Here is a 27999-nt window from a genome sequence, read left to right on the forward strand (position 1 = left end):
CCAAGGCTACCGACATTGCGGTGGCGCCCATTCCACCGCTTCCTACAAGCTCTGCGTCTGAGGATGAGGTGGAGATTCTGGCGTCCGCTGAGGACATGGATCTCGCCAGTCCCTCGGACGCACTGGCTGGCTGTTCTCCAGGTGGTGACTCAGTAGCAGCAGGGGCCTCGGAGGCGTAATCTGCCCCCCCCCCCCCCAGTCCCTTCACGCCTTTCCCATCCATGGCTAATACCATCCTCCAGTGGAACTGCAGCGGTTTCTTCCACCATCTCGCTGAGCTCCGTCAACTTATCAGCCTTCATCCTTTCCTTTGCATTGCTCTGCAGGAAACTTGGTTTCCAGCAATGCGAACCCCCGCCCTCCGTGGCTATCGGGGTTATTTCAAGAACCGGGCCGCTTATGAAAGGGTGTCTGGTGGCGTCTGCATATATGTCCTTCACACTCTGCACAGCGAGTCTGTCCCTCTCCAGACGCCTTTAGAGGCTGTCGCTGTACGGGTGTGGACGCCACAGGCTATTACCGTCTGCAGTATTTACCTTCCACCGGATGGTGCTGTCGCGCAGCACGTCCTGGCTGCTCTGATAGCCCAACTGCCGCCACCTTTCTTGTTGCTGGGCGATTTCAATGCCCACAACCCTCTATGGGGTGGGACTGTCTCCGATGACCGCGGTCGTGCCGTGGAGCATTTGTTGGCTCAGCTCGACCTTAGCCTCTTGAGCACCGGTGCTCCCACGCATTTCAGTGTGGCTCATGGCTCGTTCTCGGCCATCGATCTCTCTCTTTGCAGCCCCGGACTTGTCCCATCCCTCCACTGGAGAGTGCATCCTGACCTGTGTGGTAGTGACCATTTTCCCATCTATTTGTCACTGCCCCAGTGTCCTTCTTCTGGGCGCCCGCCCCGCTGGGCTCTCCACAGGGCTGACTGGCCGGCTTTTACTTCCGCGGCAACCATTGAGTCTCCCCCACAGGGTGACATTGACGAGGTGGTCCGTGTCTTAACCACGTCCATCATTTCGGCGGCCGAGGCTGCCATCCCCCGCTCTTCTGGACTCCCTCGGAGGAAGGCTGTACCCTGGTGGTCGCCGGAGATTGCTGAGGCTATTCGCGACCGTAGGCGGGCCCTCCAGCGTCATAGGCGGCACCCATCTCTCGAGACCCTCATCGCCTTTAAGAGACTACGTGCCTTCGCCCGTCGTCTTATTACACGGCGTAAGCAGGAGTGCTGGGAGCGGTATGTCTCATCCTTGGGCTCCCGTGTCTCCCCCTCGCTCGTGTGGTCCCGGATACGGCGGATTTATGGACACCAGACCCCTATGGGTGTCCCTGGGCTCTCCTCGGACGGCGCTGTCTGCACGGACGCTGCCGCCGTTGCTGAACACCTTGCTGCGCACTTTGCTCAGAGCTCTGCGACTGCAACTTATCCCCCGCCTTTCGCTCTCTCAAGGAGCGAGCCGAGCGGAAGCCGTTATCGTTCCACACGCGTCGTTCTGAGAAATACAATGCTCCTTTCAGCGAGCGGGAATTCCTCGCTGCCCTCGCCGATTGCCCTGATACGGCACCAGGACCAGACTGTATACACGCGCAGATGCTGAAGCATCTTTCCAGGGACTGCCAGCGACACATCCTCACCATCTTTAACCGCATTTGGAGCGAGGGCCCCGTCGCAATGGCGTGAGGGTCTTATTGTCCCCATCTTGAAGCCTGGTGCGGACCCACTGGCGGTGGACAGCTATCGTCCCATTACCCTCACCAACGTTTTGTGCAAATTGCTCGAACGTATGGTGGGACGGCGTTTGTGTTGGGTCCTTGAATCGCGTGGTCTCCTCGCTCCATCCCAGGGTGGCTTCCGTCGGGGCCGGTCTGCAGCGGACAATTTGGTGCGGCTTGAGTCTGCTATCCGTACGGCCTTTGCCCGACGTCAGCATCTCGTTGCTGTATTTTTTGATCTGCGGAAGGCGTATGACACCACATGGAGGCATCACATTCTTGCCACGCTGCATGCGTGGGGTCTTCGTGGTCGGCTCCCGGGTTTTCTTCAAACCTTTCTATTGCACCGCTCTTTCCGGGTGCAAGTCGGTGCCGCCTCTAGTTCATCTTATACACAGGAAAATGGGGTCCCGCAGGGCTCGGTGTTGAGCGTCTCCTTATTTCTGGTGGCCATTAATGGTCTGGCTGCAGCCGTGGGGTCGTCGGTGTCTCCTTCTTTGTATGCCGACGACTTCTGCATCTCATTTAGCTCAACGACTACGGGAGTCTCCGAACGCAGGCTGAAAGTCGCCGTTCGCAAGGCAGCATCGTGGGCTCTGACTCATGGTTTTCAGTTCTCTGCAGCCAAGACTAGAGTTATGCACTTCTGCAGGCATCGGACTGTCCACCCTCATCCTGAACTTTACCTCGACGGCCACCTGCTTGCAGTGGTGGACACTAGCCGCTTCTTGGGACTCGTGTTTGATGCCCGGCTCACATGGGTTCCTCATATTACTCAGCTGAAGCAAAAATGCTGGCGGCACCTCAACGCCCTCCGCTGCCTTAGCCACAAGTCTTGGGGTGCAGATCGCTGCACGCTGCTGCGATTGTACAGAGCCCTTGTGCAGTCCCGGCTTGATTATGGGAGCCTGGCCTATGGGTCTGCATCACCCTCAGTGTTGAAGTTGTTAGACCCCATACACAACTGTGGGGTTCGGCTTGCAACTGGCGCCTTTCGTACGAGCCCCGTGGATAGTCTACTGGTGGAGGCTGGGGTTCCCCCGCTGCGGATTCGCCGCCATCGACTGCTCGCCGACTATGCTGTCCACGTGCATTGCTCGCCAGGCCATCCCAATCGTCGCCTGCTTTTCCCTGCCATGGTCCTCCATCTGCCCGAACGGCGACCTAGGTCTGGGCTTTCCGTAACTGTGCGCGTTCAGTCCCTGCTGTCGGAACTGGGTTCATTCCCTCTTCCGCCTCCCTTCCGGGTCCGTGCACCTACGCCTCCCTGGTGTTTGTCCCAGCCGTCCGTCCGTCTGGACTTGGCACAGGGACCCAAGGACTCGGTTCCGCCTGTGGCCCTCCATCGCCGTTTTCTTGCGCTCCTCGCCTCATTTTCGGACTGTGAGGCTGTCTACACTGATGGTTCCCTGGTTGATGGTCGCACTGCCTACGGTTTTGCTCATGCTGCCCATGTTGAGCAGCGCTCCTTGCCGGCTGGCTGCAGTATTTTTACTGCAGAGCTGGTGGCCATATTGCGCGCTCTTGAGCGTATGCGTTTCTGCTCAGGTGGGTCCATCGTGATCTGCAGTGACTCCCTGAGCAGCCTTCAGGCCGTCGACCGCTGCTATCCCTCCTCTCCTCTCGTGTCCTCTATTCAGGAGTCTGTTTCCGCCATTGCCCGTTCTGGTCGTTCGGTGGTCTTTGTTTGGACGCCAGGTCATGTTGGCATCCCGGGGAACGAACGTGTAGACAGGCTGGCCAAAGGGGCGATCAACGCCCCAGCTTTGGAGATCGGCCTCCCAGCTCGAGATCAGCAGCTGGTGTTGCGCCGTAAGGTGCTTGGGGTGTGGTCTGCTGAGTGGCGAGGCATGACATCCCCGAATAAACTGCGGGCTGTCAAGGAGACGACCGATGTGTGGCGCTCCTCCCTGAGGGCTTCTCGCAGGGACTCTGTCATCCTGTGTCGGCTACGCATAGGCCATACCTACCTGACGCACGGCCATCTGTTGCGTCAGGAGGATCCCCCCCTGTGTCGGTGTGGGTCCCGGCTGACGGTCGGCCACATTTTGCTGGAGTGTCCTCGACTGCGCACACTCCGGCAATCTTTTAATCTCCTGGGCACTTTGGCTTTGGTTTTATCCGACGATGCCTCCATGGCTGACAATGTTTTACATTTTATCCGTGGTAGTCCTTTTTATGGTTCGATTTAGGGAGGTCCTGCACCTTTCCCTTTCTGTGTCTTTTGTCCTCGTGTCTCTCAATATTTGTTGCTGTTTTGTTGTGTCGTCGGATGGTTGTTTCTCTCCCTTTTTTTTTGTTCTTGTGGTCAGTGAACCAGTCTCCGGCCATTTTCTTTTCTTCTGTTTCTTTCTGTTTGGTGTTCGTCTGTACTCTTCTTTTCTGTAGTGTTCGTTGGCTAATTTGTGTTTTTTAGTGCCTGGGGGGGGGGTGTCTCTCCTTCCCCTTGGGGTTATATCTGCTCCGCGCCTTTGTCTCGCCTGTTTTTGGAATGGGGGACTGATGACCTTAGCTGTTTAGTCCCCCTTAAACATCCCAACAACCACCACCACCACCACCACCACCCTGGGTAGACATGTAAGGCACGTGCGTACCCCCTGGTAAAGGCCAGGCCCGGGGAGGGGTGATTGCCTGAGCTGATACCTTCTGACCATGCCGATTGGTCCCTCCGTCTGATTCTCGGGAGGTGTGACCTGAGGTGTAAACATTCACCTAAGGCGGGAGTGCCCTCTGAGAGGTTCCCCACAAGGAAGGAGCGCGCCATCGGAGACGCTGGCAATCATGGGGGATTCCTCCGCAATGGATTTCACTCCATCTCTCTCGACTTCTGCCCAAAAACGGAAACTTCACCAGCTACCAGTGACAAAAGTACTACCGCCTGCCCCACAGTTTCTCGTCGTTTCCCGATCTGAGGACGGAAAGGATTTTTCCTCTGTCAACCGTTTCGTTATCCAGAAGGGCGTAGATGCCATAGCCGGATCTGTCAAATCTTGTACCAGGTTGCATAACGGTACCTTATTACTCGAAACTGAGAGCGCCTTTCAGGCACAAAAACTGCTTCGGGCCACACTCATGTACACGTTCCCTGTCCGGGTGGAGGCTCACCGAACTTTGAATTCGTCTCGTGGTGTGGTCTATACTAGATCCCTCGACGGCTTGACTGACGAGGAGATTCAATCTTTCCTCGCTGAGCAGGGCGTGACGGCTGTCCATAGGGTCATGAAAAAGGTCAACAATGACCTTGTACCGACCCGGACACTTTTCTTGACCTTCGATAGTGTTAAGCTGCCATCGCGCATCAAGGCGGGCTACGAGGTTATTTCTGTTCGCCCCTATGTCCCGACACCTACGCGCTGCTACCAGTGTCAGCGTTTCAATGACACTCGACAGTCTTCTTCCAATGCGGCTAAATGTGTCACTTGTGGCAGGGATGCCCATGAGGGTGACTGTCCACCTCCGTCTCCTCGTTGTGTGAACTGTCAGGGTGACCATGCCGCATCCTCCCGCGACTGTCCTGTCTATAAGGAAGAACGCTGTATCCAAGAAATTCGGATCAAAGAGAGAGTGTCCACCTCGGCTGCTCGCAAGCTATTGGCTAGTAGGAAGCCCACGCTGCTCCCAGCGGGGAAATACAGTACTGTCCTCGCCTCTCCTCGGACTACCAGGGAGGTGGCAACCCAGACATGTGATCTGACCTTCAGCACCACGGTCGTCCGTTCGGCCAGTGCTAAGATCGCGCGGTCGATGTCTCCTCTTCCTCCCATCACCCCACAGACACCAGCCCCTTCATCAGCTTCTGCTAAGACGAAGACCCAGAAGTCAGATGCACGGGCCTTCAAGAAGGAACCGTCCCGTGCAGACTTCCTACGTACCTCGACCTCCCAGCCTTCGTCTGGTACTTCCACCAAACGACCTTCCAAGAAGGCACATAGGAAGCACAGTTCTCCTTCTCCGCCACGGCGCATTTCTTCTCCTGCGCCACCCAGCGGTTGCCGCCCCAGGCCGTCATCCGTTTCGCCTGGCCGCACCGCTGGTAGCTGAACATCTGGCCGTTCACCGGCGGAGGAAGCTCCCCCTCCCGGCCATCTTCCCAAGATGGCCGATGAACCTATAGAACCAATGGACGATGACTGTCCGCCTACTGATAGCGGCGGCAGTGCTCGCTCGAAGCCAGGCCCTCAGCGGCCTTCGAGGTGACCCCTTCTTTCATCTTCCTTTTTCTTTTCTTACGATGGCACTTATTCACTGGAATATTCGCAGCATTCGCTCCAACCGAGAGGACTTGAAGTTGCTGCTCCGCTTGCACCGTCCGCTCGTCGTAGCCCTCCAGGAAACGAAACTACGCCCTTGCGATCAAATTGCCTTGGCACACTACACCTCTGTGCGTTTTGACCTACCCCTTGTGGTAGGTATCCCAGCTCATGGAGGGGTTATGTTGCTGGTCCGGGATGATATTTACTACGATCCCATCACGTTGCACACCGGCCTGCAGGCAGTTGCCATCCGCATTACTCTCCCCACTTTTACATTTTCCATTTGTACCGTTTACACTCCATCGTCGTCTGCCGTTACCAGGGCAGACATGATGCAACTTATTGCTCAGCTACCTCTACCATTTTTGTTAACTGGAGACTTCAATGCCCACCATCCCCTTTGGGGCTCTCCAGCATCCTGCCCGAGGGGCTCCCTGTTAGCAGACCTTTTCAACCAGCTCAAACTTGTCTGCCTCAATACTGGCGCCCCTACTTTTCTTTCGGACACATCTCACACTTATTCCCATTTAGACCTCTCTATATGTACTCCCCAATTTGCACACCGGTTCGAGTGGTATGCACTTTCTGATACATATTCGAGCGACCACTTCCCGTGTGTTATCCATCTCCTGCAGCATACCCCCTCTCCGTGCTCATCTAGTTGGAACATCTCCAAAGCAGACTGGGGGCTCTTCTCTTCCAGGGCGACCTTTCAGGATCAAACATTCACAAGCTGCGATAGTCAGGTCGCACACCTCACGGAAGTCATTCTCACTGCTGCTGAATATTCCATCCCTCACCCTACTTCTTCTCCACGTCGCGTACCGGTCCCCTGGTGGACCGCAGCATGTAGAGACGCTTTACGTGCTCGTCGACGTGCTTTACGCACCTTTAAACGCCACCCTACAGTGGCGAATTGTATCAATTATAAGCGATTACGGGCACAGTGTCGTCGTATTATTAAAGAAAGCAAGAAAGCCAGCTGGGCTGCTTTCACAAGCACCTTCAACAGTTTTACTCCTTCTGTTGTCTGGGATAGCCTGCGCCGGCTATCTGGCACTAAGGTCCACTCACCAGTTTCTGGCTTGACGGTCGCGAATGACGTCCTTGTGGCCCCTGAGGCTGTCTCCAATGCCTTTGGCCGCTTTTTCACAGAGGTTTCGAGCTCCGCTCATTACCACCCTGCCTTCCTCCCCCGCAAACAGGCAGAGGAGGCTAGGCCACCTAACTTCCGCTCCTCGAATCGTGAAAGTTATAATGCCCCATTCACCATGCGGGAACTCGAAAACGCACTTGGCCGATCACGGTCCTCTGCTCCAGGGCCTGATTCTATTCATATTCAGATGCTGAAGAACCTTTCTCCTGCGGGTAAAGGTTTTCTTCTTCGTACTTACAATCGCATCTGGATTGAGGGACATGTTCCTGCATGCTGGCGCGAGTCTATTGTTGTCCCGATTCCTAAGCCGGGGAAGGACAAGCACTTGCCTTCCAGTTATCGACCCATCTCGCTTACCAGCTGTCTCTGTAAAGTGATGGAGCGAATGGCTAACTCTCGATTGGTTTGGTTGCTAGAGTCTCGACGCCTACTTACCAATGTACAATGTGGATTTCGTAGGCGCCGCTCTGCTGTTGACCATCTGGTTACCTTGTCGACCTTCATTATGAATAACTGCTTGCGGAAGTGCCCGACCGCGGCTGTGTTCTTTGATTTGGAGAAGGCTTACGACACCTGTTGGAGGGTGGGCATTCTCCGCACCATGCATACATGGGGCCTTCGTGGTCGCCTCCCTCTTTTTTATTCGTTCCTTTTTAATGGATCGACAGTTCAGGGCACGTGTGGGTTCTGTCCTGTCAGACACCTTTCGCCAGGAGAATAGGGTGCCACAGGGCTCAGTTTTGAGCGTCGCTCTCTTCGCCATAGCGATCAATCCAATAATGGATTGCCTCCCAGCTGATATATCAAGCTCCCTTTTCGTGGACGATTTTACCATCTATTGCAGCGCGCAGCGTACGTGTCTCCTGGAGCGCTGTCTTCAGCGTTCTCTTGACCGTCTTTACTCCTGGAGTGTCGCCAATGGCTTCCGTTTTTCTGCCGAGAAGACGGTCTGTATTAACTTCTGGCGCTACAAAGAGTTTCTCCCACCGTCCTTACGACTCGGTCCCGTTGCTCTCCCATTCGTGGAGACAACAAAATTTTTAGGTCTTACATTTGACAGGAAACTTAGTTGGTCTCCACATGTGTCATATTTGGCTGCCCGATGTACCCGTTCTCTAAATGTCCTCCGTGTTCTCAGTGGTATGTCGTGGGGAGCGGATCGAACCGTCCTACTTCGCCTATATCGGTCGATCGTCCGCTCCAAGCTGGATTATGGGAGCTTCGTATACTCCTCTGCACGGCCATCCATCTTACGCCGCCTCAACTCCATACAACATCGGGGTTCTCGACTTGCGATCGGAGCGTTTTATACTAGTCCCGTCGAGAGTCTTCATGCTGACGCTGGTGAGTTGCCACTCACCTACCGGCGCAATATACTGCTTTGTCGGTATGCCTGTCGGCTACTGGCAATGCCCGACCACCCGTCTTATCGTTCCTTTTTTGATGACTCTCTCGACAGTCAATACGGGTTGTATGTCTCTGCCCTGCTACCCCCTGGAGTTCGCTTTCGTCGCCTCCTTCAACACCTTAATTTTTCACTCCCTGCAACCTTTCGAGTGGGCGAGAGCCACACGCCACCTTGGCTCCAGGCTCAGGTTCGCGTCCACCTTGACCTCTGCTCGCTCCCGAAGGAGGTTACTGCCGGTTCGGTCTACCACTCCCGTTTTGTCGAACTTCGTTTGAAGTTCATTAATATGACCTTCATTTATACAGATGGCTCTAAGACCAATGACGGGGTCGGGTGTTCTTTTATTGTCGGGGCACACAGTTTCAAATACCGGCTCCATGGCCATTCTTCGGTCTTCACAGCTGAGCTCTTTGCCCTCTACCAGGCTGTTCTTTACATCTGCCGCCACCGACATTCTGGATATATCATCTGCTCCGATTCCCTGAGCGCTATCCAGAGCCTCAGTGATCCGTACCCGGTTCACCCTTTCGTGCACCGGATCCAACGCTCTCTTCAGCAGCTAGTGGACGTCGGTTCTCCGGTTAGCTTAATGTGGGTTCCTGGCCATGTCTGTATCCCTGGGAACGAAGCTGCAGATGCCGCGGCCAAGGCTGCGGTCGTCCAGCCTCGGACAGCTTCTTGTTGCATCCCTTCGTCAGATTGTAGCAGGGTAATTTGTCGGCGCATTTTATCGCTGTGGCATGCCGATTGGGCTGCACTTACAGACAACAAGCTTCGGGCCTTGAAACCTATTCCCGTGGCTTGGACGTCCTCCTCACGCCCTTCTCGGCGGGAGGAGGTAGTTTTGGCCCGGTTACGAATTGGACACTGCCGGTTCAGCCATCGCCATCTGCTGACGGCTGCGCCGGCGCCGTTCTGCCCCTGTGGGCAATTGCTGACGGTCCGCCACATTTTAACGTCCTGTCCGGATTTTAACACCCTGCGTCTTGATCTTGGCCTGCCCTGTACTGTAGAAGCCATTTTAGCGGATGACCCACGAGCGGCTGCTCGCGTTCTTCATTTTATCAATTTAACAACCCTCTCAAAGGACATTTGATTATGCTGTTTTCTTTTTTAATCCTATGCCTGTCAGTCTGTCTTTTATCGTGTTTTCCGTTTCGTTGCTGTTTTAAACTTGTGACTCGCGGTGCATTCCTAACGTAGTCTGGGCGCTAATGACCGTTGAAGTTGTGCGCCCTAAAAAAAAAAAAAAAAAAAAAAAAAAAAAAAAAAAAAAAAAAAAAAACCAGAGGCATCGATATGTCCAAACCGTGAATCCAACAAAAGCGCCGGCCGCGGTGGTCTCGCAGTTCTAGGCGCTCAGTCCGGAACCTCGCGACTGCTATGGTCGCAGGTTCAAATCCTGCCTCGGGCATGGATGTGTGTGATGTCCTTAGGTTAGTTAGGTTTAAGTAGTTCTAAGTTCTAGGGGACTGATGACCTCAGAAATTAAGTCGCATAGTGCTCAGAGCTATTTGAATCCAACAAAAGCAATGAATTAGTTTCTGCAGCTGGTAGGAAAACATTTCGAACATTTTGTTGAAAATCATTCTTTCCCATTTTTCCAGATTTTGATACATTGATTGCAAGATTTTTCCCAACTAAACAGTCCATTTTTATTTTTGGTCCTAATTTGCCTTGCGGTTTTTGAAGACAGATATACAGCTGTGAAAACAGTAAACCACTCATACTTTTCACTGGCATTATTGTATATGAATGTGTCATTGCATTCATCGATTGGGCAACTGTCTCCATCTTTTTTTTCACTCTGAAATGATAAAGTGCAGTGTGCATGCAGTTCTTTCACGAAACCTGACTGTTCAGCATTATAAACAGCAGTTGCGGGGATAACAGCAAGTTTCATCTTTACATCGGGTGTGAATTTCTCTATAGCATTGTCTATCACTGGCAGCTGCTCTACACATTTACGTGACATAAACTTGGTAATTTTGTGACATCCTATTCTGTACAATTTCTCGAACCTGTATAGCCACATCAATGAAGCCTGGAAATTAGCAGCGTTCGTGTCAGATGCAATTCAGAGGGCGCAGTCTCATAGATCTCTATCGATAATGGTGCATAGCCTCTGACAAGCAGTTCTAAATCTTTCAAACAGTTTGCTAATCAGATGGTTTCGGGTTTCTGTTTGGCGCTTATTTCTTACTTCATGTAATTCATTCTACCATTTGTACAGTTCACTTTCAGCGTTTTTCCCTCATTCGTTTAACCAATATTTCTCTGCCTTTTCTTTGGTGCTGAAAGCTGTTACAGTACGTGTCGTTTTTAGCTTGGAAGATACTCTTCTTCAGAACTTTTACTGGCTCAACTGTCTTCATCCGAACCATAATTCATGGAATCGTAACAGTTATTTCCTATGTCTTCTAACGTATCCATGATTTCGAACAAAATTTCAGTATCATTCAAATGAATGTCAAGGAAATAGACTAACAAATGTCATGCTTATGACCTAAGGAGAAGTAGGTGATTTTGGCTGGAAACCACATTCTTCATATTTCATCATTGCTGAATTGAGAACGTTAATTGAATTCCACATTACTGTGAAACTGGAAGAAAAAAAGGTACTGTCAGCAGGCGTGCTTTACAAAAGCACAATAAATATTAATTCATCTTTATCTGTGTTGTCAATACCTACCAATACTGCAAAAAGCAACGGATAATTTGTAATAGATGTTACTCAAGTGCTTAATTTGTGAGAATATTAACTGTGTACTGTAGTGTCAGAGAAACTATCAACAAAGGGTTACCTGAAACGCTCTTGACAAATTACAATTGGGTTGTGTCATGTTTCCTTTTTACAAATGAATCACTGACTCTGTGTGTGTGTGTGTGTGTGTGTGTGTGTGTGTGTGTGTGTGTGTGTGTGTGTGTGTGTTGGGGGGGGGGGGGGGGCGTGCCTCTGCCTCTGCCTGGGGTGCTATGAATTTGGCAATTTTCAGCTGTTTTTTAATACTTTCAGTGCTTCATAGCAGCTAAAATTTTGAGACTGCAATTTTTTTATTTTTTTAAAATTTTTTTGGTGTTCTTCCTGTGTAAAAAAATTTCAGGGTAGGTTCTGACACGTCTTATTGGACCATTCATTTATTTTATAATTTTGATAAGGCTTCTGTATCTGATAATATATCGTTTGGATGTAGAATAAGTTTGAAGATTGAGTCAGTTTCAGAACTCCCACTTCACAATGCGCACCCCCCCTGCGGGTTCGGGGGTTAGAATAGGCCCGCGGTATTCCTGCCTGTCGTAAGAGGCGACCAAAAGGAGTCTCAAATGTTTCGGCCTTATGTGATGGTACCCTCTCGGGTTTGACCTCCATCTTTCTAAATTATTCCGAAGAGTGAGCCAACTGGGGAAGGGCGCCTTACATGGTGCACTGTATCCGTCGTGCATTGAGACCTTTAGCCGGCTTTTTCGTCGTTGAAATGGTGTCCCGCTCGTTTTCCATCTCTTGGGCGAGGATACGTCCCTGGGTGCGATTACCATGCTGCACTCTGCAGTGTTGCTTTTAACTGCGACGACCAGTCCGTTGTGGTGGGGCCGCCATGTACCCTGTTGGTTGTAGCCCCCTGACAACACAGTGATCGCTCTACTGACGCCTGCGCCGTTAACTCCCCACGTATGCCAAAGCGTAGATGCCCATCTCTCTGGGGCATCGGGACTCCCGGCAATGGCCATCCTGCCAGGTGGCCCTTGATGCGGCTGGGTGGCGCCCGTGGGGAGGGCCCTTGGTCGGAGTAGGTGGCATCAGGGCGGATGACCTGCAATGAAGCGTGGTACATCATCTCTCGCTGGCGGCCAGCTACCAGCAGTCTCTAAGCGTTCGAGGGCTCATTTTAAAGCTAACGTTTATGACCCCAAATCGTTCCCATCCCTGGACACATCATGGGAGGAACAAAAGGCAATAAATGACAGTGACGTGTATTCGCCCAGGTATCTCGTCTGTACCAGAGCTGATGGTGACTCGTTTCTATCCGTGAAGCCTCAGTTCTTTGTAGAGCATTTAGAGGACAAGTTTGGGGAAGTGGAGGGCTTGTTTAAAATGCGCTCTGGGTCAGTTTTGATAAAAACGGCATCCTCTGCCCAGTCACGCAGGATACTTGCTTGTGACAAGTTGGGGGATGTTCCCGTTACCATTACACCACATAAGAGTTTAAATATGGTCCAGGGAGTTATTTTCCATAGGGACCTCCTTTTGCAGTCTGATGACGAGCTGCGCGCCAATTTAGAGCGCCGAGGTGTTCATTTCGTCTGGCGTGTTCATCGGGGTCCGAGGGACAATCACGTAGCTACCGGTGCCTTCATCTTGGCCTTCGAAGGTGATACCTTACCAGAGAAGGTCAAGGTGATGGTCTACCGGTGTGACGTCAAACCCTATATCCCTCCCCCGATGTGGTGCTTTAAGTGCTGGAAGTTCGGTCACATGTCCTCTCGCTGTACTTCTAGCCTCACATGTCGAGATTGTGGACGCCCATCTCATCCCGATACTCCGTGTGCTCCGCCTCCCGTCTGTGTCAACTGTGGAGAGCCTCATTCCCCTTGCTCGCCGGACTGCAGTGTCTTACAGAAAGAACGCAAAATCGTGGAATATAAGACCCTGGACCGACTGACTTACACTGAGGCTAAGCGGAAATTTGAACGGTTACATCCCGTGCGCATGATGTCTTCTTATGCCTCCACTGTCACTCCTGCTCCAGCTCCTTCAGCTGCAAGATATACAGTCAGCTCTGAGTCAGAGGACCTCACCTGCCCCTTCGACGATGGGGGCCCCTTCTCTCGCTGTTGCTCCCACACCATCTACCTCGGGAGCAGCACCCACTAAACCACCGGAGACACCAGTCCCCACTTCTAAGCCGGAGAAGCGTAAGTCTTCTTCGGCTTCTCTCGATCGGAAGGGATCCCTCGGGTCATTCCCTTCCCAGGTTCCTACCAGCGGCACAGCAGACACCGACCAGTGGCTGAAGAAGCCACAGGTCGCTGGTCGACGGGCTTCGCGATCCTCTTCGGTCTCGGAGACTGACTCCAATAAGCCCTCTCAACAACGGCAACCAAAGGAACAGCGAGAGAAAACGACTTTGAAGACCCGTAAGTCCAAGATACCTGCGGTGGCACCTACTCCACCGCTACCTAAAAGCTCTGCGTCTGAGGATGAGGTGGAGATCCTTGCATCCGCTGAGGACCTCGATCTCGCCGGTCCCTCGGACGCAATGGATAGCACTTGCACGGGTGCTCCATCGGAGGCAGCAGGTGACCCAGCGGCGTAATCTGCCTTCCCAGTCCCGTCACGCATTTCTCCGCAATGGACAATACCATCCTCCAGTGGAACTGCAGCGGTTTCTTCCACCATCTAGCTGAGCTCCGCCAACTTATCAGTCTTCACCCTTTCTTCTGCATTGCTCTTCAGGAAACTTGGTTTCCAGCAATGCGAACCCCCGCCCTCCGTGGCTATCGGGGTTATTATAAGAACCGGGCAGCATATGAAAGGGTATCTGGTGGCGTCTGCCTCTATGTCCTTCACACTCTGCACAGCGAGTCTGTCCCTCTCCAAACACCGTTAGAGGCTGTCGCTGTTCGGGTGTGGACGCCACAGGCTGTTACCGTCTGCAGTCTTTACCTTCCACCGGATGGTGATGTCTCGCAGCATGTCCTGGCTGCACTGGTGGCCCAATTGCCGCCACCTTTCTTGCTATTGGGCGACTTCAACCCCCATAACCCTCTGTGGGGTGGGTCAGTGGCAACAGGTCGCGGCGCCATCGTTGAGTATTTATTGTCGCAGCTCGATCTCTCGCTGTTAAATGATGGTGCCTTCACACACTTCAGTGTGGCGCATGGCACGTACTCCGCCATTGACCTTTCAATCTGTAGCCCTCGCCTCTTACCGTCTGTCCCATGGAGTGTGTGACGACCTGTGTGGTAGTGACCACTTTCCGATCTTTCTGTCACTGCCACAGCGTCACTCTTCTGGGCGCCCTAGCAGATGGGCTATGAATAAGGCTGACTGGGACTTGTTCTCCACCACTGCCGCTATTGAGCCTCTCTCTAATGATGACATTGATGCGGTGGTTCAATCGGTCACCACCGGCATCGTTACTGCTGCCGAATCTGCCATTTCCCGCTCCTCTGGGTCCCCTCGGCGGCGGACTGTGCCTTGGTGGTCGCCTGAGATCGCTGCAGCGATTAAAGATAGCCGGCGGGCGCTACAGCGTCACAAGCGACATCCCTGCATTGAACACCTCATCACCTTCAAACGGCTGCGTGCGCGGGCCCGCCTTATCTGCCAAAGCAAGCAGGAGTGCTGGGAGTGGTATGTGTCCACCATTGGCCTCCATGTCTCTCCATCGCAGGTCTGGGCTAGGATCCGACGCCTCTATGGCTATCGGACCCCTGTCAGCGTCCCTGCGCTCTCACTGAATGGAGCAGTTTGTACAGACTCCGGCGAAATTGCCAACAGCTTGGCAGAGCATTTTGCTATGAGTTCCGCTTCTGCGAATTACCCCCGGGCCTTCCGCTCCATTAAAGAGCGGATGGAACGTCGGAGCCTTTCGTATCGCACCCACCACCCACAATCTTGCAATGCTCCATTCAGTGAGTGGGAATTTCGCAGTGCCCTAGCTGCTTGCCCTGGATCCGCTCCTGGGCCAGATGGCATCCACTGTCAGATGCTGAAACACCTTCCAGTGGACTGCCAGCGGCGCCTCCTCAATGTTTACAACCGTCTCTGGGTCGAGCGGGAGTTTCCGTCCCAATGGCGGGAAAGCATTGTCATCCTCGTTTTGAAACCTGGAAAGAACCCTCTGGAGGTGGACATCTACCGTCCCATTAGCCTCACCAACGTTCTTTGCAAGTTGCTTGAACGGATGGTGAGCCGGCACTTGAATTGGGTACTGGAGTCTCGGGGCCTTCTGGCTCCGTCTCAGGGTGGGTTCCGTAAAGGCCGCTCCGCCACCGACAATCTGGTGAGCCTGGAGTCGGCCATCCGTACTGCCTTTGCCCACCGTCAGCACCTGGTCGCTGTCTTTTTTGACATGCGGAAGGCGTACGATACGACATGGCGTCATCACATCCTTTCTACGCTTCATGGATGGGGTCTTCGGGGCCCTCTGCCGATCTTTATCAGAAATTTTCTGTCGTATCGTACCTTCCGCGTGCAAGTCGCAGCCTCATATAGTTCCACCCACGTCCAGGATAACGGTGTGCCACAGGGTTCTGTTTTAAGTGTCTGCCTGTTTTTAATAGCCATTAACGGGCTTGCTGCGGCCGTGGGGAAATTCTGTCTCCACTTCCCTGTATGCTGACGACTTCTGCCTTTACTACAGCCCTACTGGCATTGCAGCTGTTGAACATCAGCTACAGGGCGCTATCCGCAAGGCGCAGTCTTGGGCTGTAGCGCATGGTTTTCAGTTTTCGGCTGCCAAGACCCGCGTTATGCATTACTGCCGGCGCCGAACAGTCCATCCTGATCCGTGGCTTTATCTTGCCGACGAACTCCTGTGGAGACCCACAGGTTTTTGGGTGTAGTTTTTGATGCCCGGCTGACTTGGCTGCCTCAGATTTGGCAGCTTAAACAGGCGTGTTGGCGGCATCTAAATGCTCTGAGATGCTTGAGCCACACCCGCTGGGGTGCTGACCGATCTACCCTGATACGGCTCTACCAGGCGTTAATTCCGTCTCACCTGGATTATGGGAGCCTGGCTTATGGCTCAGCATCCCCATCTGCACTGCGGGTACTGGACCCAATCCTACACAGCGGCATACGGCTTGCCACTGGTGCTTTCCGCACCAGCCCTGTGGACAGCATACTAGTGGAGGCAGGTGTCCCTCCCCTGCGGTTACGGCACCAGCGTTTGCTGGCCGCTTATGCTGCCAATGTTTTAAGCTTGCCCGGGCATCCAAACTATCGTCTCCTGTTCTCGCAATCGGTCGTCCATCTGCCAGAACGTCGGCCCCGGTCTGGTTGTACAATCGCGGTCCGCTTCAAAGAGCTTCTCTCCGGGCTTCGGGTTTTCACTGTTCCACCTCCTTTCCGGGCCACTTTGCATACACCCCCGTGGTGTGTTCCTCGCCCTTGCCTTCGGCTCGACTTGGCACAGGGCCCGAAGGACTCAGTCCCTCCAGAGGCCTTCCGCCGCCATTTTTATTCCATCCTGGCCACGTATCAGGGCTCTGGAATTGTTTACACTGACGGCTCGATGGTTGCTGGTCGTGTCGGGTATGTGCTCACTCTAGGGGACCATTCCGAACAACGTTCCTTGCAGGATGGCTGCAGCGTTTACACTGCTGAGCTGGTCGCCATCTTTCGTGCCCTAGAGTATATCCGCTCCTGCTCAGGTGAGTCCTTCGTTCTCTGTAGCGATTCCCTGAGCGGTTTACGAGCTCTCGACCAGTGTTTCCCTCGTTCTCGTCTGGTGATGGCTATCCAAGAGTCCCTGCATACTCTTGCCCGTTGCGGCCGCTCTGTGGTCTTTGTGTGGACCCCCGGTCATGTCGGTATCCCGGGCAATGAACGTGTTGACCGCCTGGCGAAAGAGGCCACGAGTAAACAGTCTCTGGATGTTGGCCTCCCAGAGACTGATTTGCGGGCAGTCCTCCGCCGAAAAGTTTTTGCGCTTTGGGACGCTGAATGGCGCGATCGGATAACGCCCAATAAACTCCGTGCCATTAAGGAGACGATGACTGTGTGGCGGTCATCCGTGCGAGCCAACCGCAGGGACTCGGTCGTCCTCTGTCGGCTCCGCATTGGCCACTCCCAGCTTACACACGGTTATTTACTGCGCCGGGAGGACCCTCCTCTGTGTCGCTGCAGGGCGGCTTTGACAGTGGCCCACATTTTGTTGGCCTGCCCCCTTTTAGCTGCGGTCCGGCAGACATTTGCGCTGCCTGATACGCTCCCTGCCCTTTTATCTGATGACCCTGTTACGGCTGGCTCAGTTGTACATTTTATTCGGGCAGGGGTTTTTTATCGTTTACTCTGAGTGTCTGTTCTGTTCTTTTGTATCGATTCTGGCCATCGGCCTACGATATTATGCTGAGTTTTTAATGTGTTCTCGGGGGTCGGCTTTTCCTTTTTATCTCTACGGTTGGCCAACCACCGTCACACTCTGTGTGATTTTAATTTGTTTTGTCTGATCTCTGTAAGAGTATTTCTCGTCCTGTGTCGTCTGACGTCTTTCCTGCTGTTCGTTTTTATTCTCTTCGGGTGGTTTTAATTTTTTGGAAAAAGGGACCGACGACCGTCGCAGTCTGGTCCCTTTAATCCCCCAAACCGACCAACCACAATGCGCACACAGCAGAGGCGGTGAGCTGTGACCCGTATGCTTTGCAGGAGCTGCTAGCTGTGGTGGCCCTGCCGTTCATTGCACGAGGCGCACCTGCGACGCAGTCTTTCCTACGCTCTGACCGTGAATACTGATGGTCGCGCGTCGCGGTCTTCCCTCCTTGTGAACTTACCGATGTGCACCTCTACTGTGCAACATACTGTGAAGTAGGAGATTCGAAAGTTATAAGTTCCCTCTACAACCCCTATAAACCTTTAACCCTTTTGCTGCTACGCACAAGTGTATAAGCCCCGTTGTGCCTTTTCCCGGGGGTTGTGGACGTGTATACGCACGCCGCTCGGGTTTTGCTAGAGTGCTGCGAGTGTCCGGAAAGTGCCCGAAGACACCGACCTCTCGCGACTCCGGACGAGCTACTTCCGTATCTCGGTGAATAAAAATGTTTAGAGTATTTGTCGTACAACGTATGTGCCTCATTGTGCGACACCATTCGCGGGAAACCACTAGAATCGTTTGAGATGTGACAATTTTTACAACTACACGATTCGCAATGCGCTAGGATACGAATGAGCGCATCCCGTGGAACTGTCCTTCCGATATAAGACCCGATAACTTGAGAATGAAATGGGATGTCCTTCTGGTCTCAGTTTTAAATTTTGGTATCTTATCTACATTTCATTCACTGCAATGTGCGAACGTAAATCGACTGTACGCAAATTTTATGCAATCCGTTTTACTTCTCCAAAATCTTTACAATATCTTGCACTGTTTTACTTAGTTTGATGCAGCACAGTAACTGTGGCATATAGCAAGAAGAAATTCGGTCCTTCCTTGAGAGATGATGTTGAACTGTAAGATGTGCAAAAATCAATTTTTTCACACTATAGTTTCCTTAAAAATGGACGATAAGTATTTAATATCGGCCAGAATGCCATATCTCGGCATAGGCACCGGCATTTGGTAAGCAGTACAGCCGTAACGAAAGCAGCCCTCGGCAAGGAATGCAAAGAGTATGCCTGTAGCAGTGGAAGGGTTAATAGTAATTGTGAAACACCTGGTACGTGTGTATCTGGTCGTATATTAGTTTCACATATTGTAATCTGCAGTACTTCTCGAACTGGCTGTTACGTAGAAACACTAGTGCCTGCCACATATTGTTATTTTTTGTCAATAATTTTATTTGTCGCACAGGTATATTGTGGATGATGACAGAGCAATCTTCATGTTCAAAGACGGATCTCAAGCGTGGGATGCAAAGGAATTCCTAACAGATCAAGAACGATGTAAATCAGTTGTAATTGAGAGTAAGACTTACTACGGAAAGCATTCGGCTGAGGTGAGTGTATCTTCGGCTTGTTTTGGAAACAGCCGTCTCCATATTACATGCATTTACTAACAAAAGTACGATTGTAAGGGGGTGCCGAGCAAAATTTGTGACTGTATTGAGGGTTTCTTGGTAGGGGGGGAGGGGGGGGGGGGGCACGCGTGTTATCTCGACAGGAGAGCTGCTGGACAGACTTGCCCGCTCTGGAACTGTGACCCTTCTGGTTCATGACCTGACAAATAATATTGGAAATAAATTGGGCTCTTAGCAGTTGATGCAATTATCTGTAATGAAGTAATGTTTGAAAAACGCTGCAGATATGTTATGTCAAATCTTGATAAGATTTTAAGATGGTGCAAAGACTGACAAGTGGGTTTTAATCAGAGAAATAAAATTTTGTACTTCACAAAACGAAATGTATTCTATGCCTATCTGGATCACATTCATCACACATCACTGGTCAGAGCCGATGACTCGTATCGAATTTTCCTCTTTATCCGACTATCTTATCGGTGGATTGACAAACTGAAAAAAAAGTACATGAGATTAACAATTTGTAAGGGTATGAAATGGAGTGATAACATATGGGTAAGGCAGGTGCCACACTTTGTTCTGTAGTAGGGTACTGGGAAAATGAAATTGATTTACAAAGGAAATTGCTTACAAATCACTTGTGCAACCCATCCTAGATGAGTGCTCTATTGTGTAGGGCCCATACCAAATAGAAATTACATAGGATAGTGAATGTGCAAGATGCGTTCAAAAAGTAATAATTATTTTGTAATTTAGCATATCTCATTAGTCCTCTTAGTCTGATTTTGTTTTTATTGTGTTGGTAAATGTGTGTGTGAACAGTATCTGTTCAGTGTTAGCTATATTGGATATCTATTCTGTTGTCAGCTGTCAAAAGGTTACACCTGTTTTGGTAGTACTGACAATTGTTTATTTTGTATAATTTTGGATGAGAGAATTTGTATTATATTTAAATGCAAAACACTAAATATTGATTTTGGTGAGGGTGCCACAAATAAAAAAGGTTCCTGAGTATTACAAGCATTTTAAAGAAGGCTGTGAAGACATTTACAATGACAAGCAACCTGGGCACCCCAGCACGTCATCAACCGATGAAATCATACTGAAACAATTATGAACAATTGCTGAGTTACAGAGAAGTTGCTGATAGTGTTGGCAAATTAATTGATCCGTGCCGTGAACCATTTTTTTTCTTTCTTTTTTTTCCTTTCTGGATATGAAACCTGTGATAGCAAAATTTTCTAAAAAATTGTCAAATTTCAAGTTCCAGGTTCCTCAGGAGTCACTAGATGAAGTAGACAACAATGCTTAACTAGTGAAATGTGCCAAAATAAATGTTGAAATGTGGGTTTGTTGATATGACATCGAAACTAAGGTTCAATTTCTCCAGTTGAAGTGATTTTGGATTGTCTGTGTCAAGGAAACTTGACAGATGCAGTCAAATATGAAACATATACTCACTGTATTCCTTGAGCATAATAGCATAGGGCACCAAGAGTTCTTGCCACAAGTCTGAAAAATGATCAATAAGCTGCCCTACTTCAAACTTAAATATACAGGGTGATTCGAAAAGAATACCACAACTTTAGGAATTTAAAACTCTGCAACGACAAAAGGCAGAGCTAAGCACTATCTGTCGGCGAATTAAGGGAGCTATAAAGTTTCATTTAGTTGTACATTTGTTCGCTTGAGGCGCTGTTGACCAGGCGTCAGCGTCAGTTGATGCTAAGATGGATCGGCCGCCAGGCAGCCCGTGACGGAGCACTTCATCACTGGCCTCCAAGAAGCCCTGATCTTACCCCCTGCGATTTTTTTCTTATGGGGGTATGTTAAGGATATGGTGTTTCAGCCATCTCTCCCAGCCACCATTGATGATTTGAAACGAGAAATAACAACAGCTATCCAAACTGTTACGCCTGATATGCTACAGAGAGTGTGGAACGAGTTGGAGTATCGGGTTGATATTGCTCGTGTCTCTGGAGGGGGCCATATTGAACATCTCTGAACTTGTTTTTGAGTGAAAAAAAAACTTTTTAAATACTCTTTGTAATGATGTATAACAGAAGGTTATATTATGTTTCTTTCATTAAATACACATTTTTAAAGTTGTGTTATTCTTTTTGAATCACCCTGTAGTTTGAGAAATGGGTGCTACTGCCTTAGGATATTGATGTCGAGGCACTGATCTTCAAATCCAGTAAGCGTGAAAAAAATTGAAGGGGCTATTTTAAACATGGCTGACAGCAGTAACTGTAAATAAATTTTCAATATGTAAAGTTTACAGCCAACTGTTGCATAAATTAAATGTAACTGTTTTTTTTGTTCCTTATTCTCAGCATGTATTTGTAATTAATCACTTTGCTACTTTTTATCGTAGTCATTTTTATAAAAATTATTTTATTCCTTTTGCCTCTTCCATAAAGCCTGTTTTCATACCACCTACAATTATTTTGTTCGAAACATCTAAATCTGCCTCATACTGATATATTTCTGTAACAGTTACGTATTTCGTACAGTGAGCATTTATCATGCTAGTAGCACCCAGTAAGTGGTACACTCTACACTGTTTTTCCCTGGCATTGTAACTAGTTGCCAACCTTTCTGTGTAATGTCTGCTCTTTGAGCTTGCTGTACCTGTTGTAACAATTTTTGTGTTTCCATGGAGGATTTTATTGCATATTTTCTGATATTTCACTTGAGCTTCTTAGCTCATCATGTATGGCAGCAATTTTAACATCATGTAATTTATGAAAGTACCAATTTTATTACGTGTTATTCTTTTCATACGTTCAAGTATTAAGTATTGTAGATGCTTCTTTTATAATATGTTTATAAACATTGTAGGTGACTTAAGGTTTTTACATTAAACTTGTGGAACTGGTTGGCTGTAAATGTTACGTATTGAAAACTGAAGAGTGTCATTCCAATAGGTTAGCTCATTGGTGGCACTCGCAAGCTACCTGTGACGGACTTTTGCAGCTCTGTATTCCGTTAATCCAATTCGAGTAAGGTTCCGGACTGACGAGCAGTATCGAGAGTTGAGCAAGAGTTTTGGTAGCAACCTCTTTGGTGTGGGAATCATTTTTTTGTCGGATTCTTCCAAACTATCTCAGTCTGACATTTGGGGAATGGGCAGAAATATTGATTTATGGTACAATGAAAAGTACCTTCTGCCATGCACTTCCATGGCCTCATACTAGAGAAGTAGGTAGAGATTCTGGACGGTAAGCTATATTTAAATGACGACTCAGTATTAGCATATATTTCTCGGTTCGTATATATTGACATTTGTTCCACTGCTTCTAATTACTCGAATGTGTGTTACCTGGGATAGCAAAGAGGTTACCTGGCCAAGATGGCAGCACAGTCGTGTTATGCTCGACAAGTAGGGAGCGGAGGCAGTGACGGCGTACACTCACTACCTTCACAACGGTAGCACTGTCACAAATCTTTAAATGGCACTGAAAGAGGTGCCCATCTAGAACAAGAACAGAAACAGAATGTACAGTATTTCTCACTTCAGCTACTCACGACAGTTAACTGCTAACTTTCCTCGGTGACAGTATCTCGAAGAGCTGTGTGTGTCGATTTGTCATCTGCTATGTCATTCACGGATTGTAATCCGTACTTTTTGTCAGAGTCTCTGCCGCCTGCTTTTTGTAATATTTTCAGTTTCTTCAACCGTCACAGTAACTTTCTTCCAGTAGTCGTCAGCAGAGGTTTGTGCAGATACAAAAAATGCTATCTGCATCTACACGACTCTTACCCGTATCTGGATCCACTGATATTTGAAGGTAGCCATCACAGTAGAACCATCAGTTTTGTCAGTAAAGTAATTTTAACTTTTAAATTTGTGTGCGGAAATGAATTTCTCGAAACAGTACGGGTGCTACGAGCGCGAGGTCGGCATTCTCGTAAGGTGTTGCCGACGGATCGTCAGCCTCCACTGTACTGGCCCATTCGATTGTTCACAGCGAGTGACGGTGCTCTGCTGTGTGCCTGTCCGTTTGATTGTTAACAGAATGACAGTGGTCCACAAAAGGGAACAGCCTGTTCTACAAGAAGGTAGTTTTACAGATACTGGCATCAAAGTGTAGTGAGCAGCCGAGGTGAGAAACACTGCAAATGTCTAGCTGTGCACTTAACAGATCACCGTTATGTAGTTTTTAATATATCAGAAATCTTAATTTGTAGTTAAATCTTCTCGTTTGGAATAATAAAAGTACTAAACGTGTCTCTAGGAAGGCATTTTTTATTTGTGTCAAAGTGTATTACATCTTTCGACATATTTTTGTCAAAGAGTCAATTCGACTACCTAAACTTACGTATGACAGATACGATAGAATTTCAAACCACTGGAAGCTAATTTATCGAAGCATATAAGAATATTGTACCGATAGTGACACAAGCACGTCTAGTTTACTCTCCCATTCTGTGTCCGCATATTCTTCGAGTGACTTCCGAGGCGGCTGTGAAGGCCAGGCTTTTCGAGAAAGGTCGTGATAGTTTGACAGGAATTTCTTATTGCTGTACGTCACTCTTCCTACCTTCCTACTGTCGACTATCTCCTCGAGGTGCGTGTTCCGGCACAGTAATGACGATGTGCACTGAGCACAAAAGTCTCTGACATCGATAAAGTGCTGTTACAACATTTGGAGGTCCATCGGCAACAAACGTAACATTTTACACAGTGCCGAATAGATTCCCCGAATGACTGTAATATCTTTTCGAGTCAAGGCTCGATCTTCTGCAGTTTTTTGTAATCCCACCTACAAAATCTCTGGTGCATAACACTCAGTTCTCGAGTTTTCAGTCTTCACTGTTAATGAAATATACAGTCACACAGTGTAGTTTATTTTATGATACGAATCGCTCCACAGATAGACTGTTAATGCCTCTCTTACATATCTGAAAATACAATATTTCGCAACTCTCCAGAAACAGCTTCAGGCAGATGATGAAAAGTTTCCTTTATATTTCTTGAAGTGGTAGTTGGGTGAGGTACTGACTGGTTCCTCGGCACTCACAGCAACTCACTTGTTTGCAGTTCATGGTCTAGTGGCTAGCATTCCTGCCCCTGCATCACAGAGTCCCGGGTTTGACTGCCGGCCGGGTTGGGCATTTTCTCTGCCCAGGGACTGGGTGTTTGTGCTTTCATCATCATCATCATCATCATCATCATCATGACAGTGGCTGTATTGGACCATGGAAAAAAATTGGACTGTGTAAAAATTGGGACTTTGTACAGGTGCTGATGACCGTGCAGTTGAGCGCCCCACAAACCGATCGTAATCATCGAACAGAAACTGACTTGGTCCCGTGTCAGTAAGGAACAGCACCATCTCGAGAAATCCATTTCCACGTGCTACTTTGGAAGGTGAAATGTCTTTGCTGACAACACAAATGATGAAGTTGTGTTCTGCAGCTGCAGCTACATTCCAACTCGGTGTGACTTCAGGAACTTTTCTGTCTCTCTTACTATGTAAGAAAGTAATTATATAATCTTGTCCTCCATGAGATGCCTGTTAAAAAAAGCTGAAGTCCCATTTTTGTGTCCAGTATAAAAATACAGTTTTTTACTTACAAAACAAGCTGTCATATCTTTGATTTTCTCATTGCCATCAGATAAGTAAGCAAATTTCTTCCAAATAGATGATTTCAATTTGGATTTTTGCATTAATATGAAATCACCTTTTTCCATTTATACAGGGTGTTGCAAAAAGGTACGGCCAAACTTTCAGGAAACATTCCTCACACACAAAAAAAGAAAAGATGTTATGCGGACATGTGTCCGGAACCGCTTAGTTTCCATGTTAGAGCTCATTTTAGTTTCTTCAGGATGTACTGTACTTCCTCGATTCACCGCCAGTTGGCCCAATTGAAGGAAGGTAATGTTGACTTCAGTGCTTGTGTTGACATGCGACTCACTGCTCTACAGTACTAGCATCAAGCACAGCAGTACGTAGCATCAACAGGTTAGTGTTCATCACGAACGTGGTTTTGCAGTCAGTGGAATGTTTACAAATGCGTAGTTGGCAGATGCCCATTTGATGTACAGATTAGCACGGGGCAATAGCCGTGGCGCGGTACGTTTCTATCGAGACAGATTTCCAGAATGAAGGTGTCCCGACAGGAATCCGTTCGAAGCAATTGATCGGCGTCTTAGGGAGCACGGAACATTCCAGCCTATGACTCGCAACTAGGGAAGACCTAGAACGGCGAGGACACGTGCAATGGACGAGAGAATTCTTTGTGCAGTTGACGATAACCCTAATGTCAGCGTCAGAGAAGTTGCTGCTGTACAAGGTAATGTTGACCACGTCACTGTATGGAGAGTGCTACAGGAGAACCAGTTGTTTCCATACCGTGTACAACGTGTGCAGGCACTATCAGCAGCTGATTGCCCTCCACGGGTACACTTCTGCGAATGGTTCATCCCACAATGTGTCGATACTCATTTCAGTGCAAATGTTCTCTTTACGGATGAGGTTTCATTACAACGTGATCGATCAAATTGTAAATTTTCACAATCAGCATGTGTGGGCGGACGAGAGTCGCACGCAATTGTGCAATCATGTCATAAACACAGATTTTCTGTGAACGTTTGGGCAGGCATTGTTGGTGATGTCTCGATTGGGCCCCATGTTCTTCCACCTACGCTTAATGGAGCACGTTATCACGATTTGATGCGGGATACTCTACCTGTGCTGCTAGAACATGTGCCTTTACAAGTACGATATAACATGTGGTTCATGTACGATGGAGCTCCTGCACATTTCAGTCCAAGTGTTCGTACGCTTCTCAACAACTGATTCGGTGACCAATGGATTGGTAGAGGCGGACCAATTACGTGGCCTCCACGCTCTCCTGACCTCAACCCTCTCGACTTTCATTTATGGGGGCATTTGAAAGCTCTTGTCTACGCAACCCCGGTACCAAATGTAGAGACTCTTCGTGCTCGTATTGTGGACAGCTGTGATACAATACGCCATTCTCCAGGGCTGCATCAGCGCATCAGGGATTCCGTGTGACGGAGGGTACATACATGTACCCTCGCTAACGGAGAACATTTTGAACTTTTCCTGTAGCAAAGTGTTTGAAGTCACACTGGTACGTTCTGTTGCTGTGTGTTTCCATTCCATGATTAATGTGATTTGAAGAGAAGTAATAAAATGAGCTCTAACATGGAAAGTAAGTGTTTCGAGACACATGTCCACATAACATATTTTCTTTCTTTGTGTGTGAGGAATGTTTCCTGAAAGTTTGGCCGTACCTTTTTGTAACACCCTGTATTAAATTATGTCCGTGGTATGCAATTTATTAAATAATTCTCACTTAACATTTACTCCAATGCATTCACTACATGTTCACTCAAGTTATTGCAAAGCATGTCCTGTAGGCAGTACAAACTTGGCGACACACTTCTCGTGGCGAGTGGCCGGTGTTGTCGTCTCCCACGTACTTCACACACTGTACAAAAGATAGTCGTGATGGCGCGTAGCCACCAGGTTACTGGGGTGCTGTCAAAGTGGTTGTAGCCAGAAGGCATGCACGGAAACAGACTTCAAATTTTCAGCTGACATTACAACAGAAGTGCCGTCCCGATTTGTGCTATCCCGTTCACTGACCCCAGTTAGTGAAATGTGATGAAAAGATAAAGCAATTATTATTGCAGATATCCATAACAGTGCACACTTTTATCCACAAGGTAGCAATTACTGTGGATATCTTAGAAGAAAGATTAAGGAAAGGCAAACCTACGTTTCTAGCATTTGTAGACTTATAGAAAGCTTTTGACAATGTTAACTGGAATACTCTCTTTCAAATTCTGAAGGTGGCAGGGGTAAAATACAGGGAGCGAAAGGCTATTTACAATTTGTACAGAAACCAGATGGTAGTTATAAGAGTCGACGGGTATGAAAGGGAAGTAGTGGTTGGGAAGGGAGTGAGACAGGGTTGTAGCCTCTCCCCGATGTTATTCAATCTGTATATTGAGCAAGCAGTAAAGGAAACAAAAGAAAAATTTGGAGTAGGTATTAAAATTCATGGAGAAGAAGTAAAAACTTTGAGGTTCGCCGATGACATTGTAATTCTATCGGAGACAGCAAAGGACCTGGAAGAGCAGTTGAACGGAATGGACAGTGTCTTGAAAGGAGGATATAAGATGAACATCAACAAAAGCAAAATTAGGATAATGGAATGTAGTCAAATTAAATCGGGTGATGCTGAGGGAATTAGATTAGGAAATGAGACACTTAAAGTAGTAAAGGAGTTTTGCTATTTAGGGAGTAAAATAACTGATGATGGTCGTAGTAGAGAGGATATAAAATGTAGACTGGCAATGGCAAGGAAATCGTTTCTGAAGAAGAGAAATTTGTTAACATCGAGTATAGATTTAAGTGTCAGGTAGTTGTTTCTGAAAGTATTTGTATGGATTGTAGCCATGTATGGAAGTGAAACCTGAACGATAACTAGTTTGGACAAGAAGAGAATAGAAGCTTTCGAAATGTGGTGCTACAGAAGAATACTGAAGATAAGGTGGGTAGATCACGTAACTAATGAGGAGGTATTGAATAGAATTGGGGAGAAGAGAAGTTTGTGGCACAACTTGACCAGAAGAAGGGATCGGTTGGTAGGACATGTTTTGAGGCATCAAGGGATCACAAATTTAGCATTGGAGGGCAGCGTGGAGGGTAAAAATCGTAGAGGGAGACCAAGAGATGAATACACTAAGCAGATTCAGAAGGATGTAGGTTGCAGTAGGTACTGGGAGATGAAGCAGCTTTCACAGGATA

The 27999-nt window shown here is 48.8% G+C and overlaps 1 protein-coding gene across 1 annotated transcript in view; it reads left to right on the forward strand.

Moving 5' to 3' along the window:
* Positions 1-27999, forward strand: part of LOC126215154 (LDLR chaperone boca) — a 57520-nt gene that overhangs the window by 24619 nt on the left and 4902 nt on the right. Inside the window, exon 4 of the mRNA XM_049941820.1 lies at positions 19039-19183. Within this exon, the coding sequence (XP_049797777.1) occupies positions 19039-19183 (145 nt within the window). The remainder of the gene's footprint in view (positions 1-19038; positions 19184-27999) is intronic.

The sequence above is a fragment of the Schistocerca nitens genome, chromosome 12 (genome assembly GCF_023898315.1).
Source record: "Schistocerca nitens isolate TAMUIC-IGC-003100 chromosome 12, iqSchNite1.1, whole genome shotgun sequence".
Lineage (NCBI taxonomy): Eukaryota > Metazoa > Arthropoda > Insecta > Orthoptera > Acrididae > Schistocerca > Schistocerca nitens.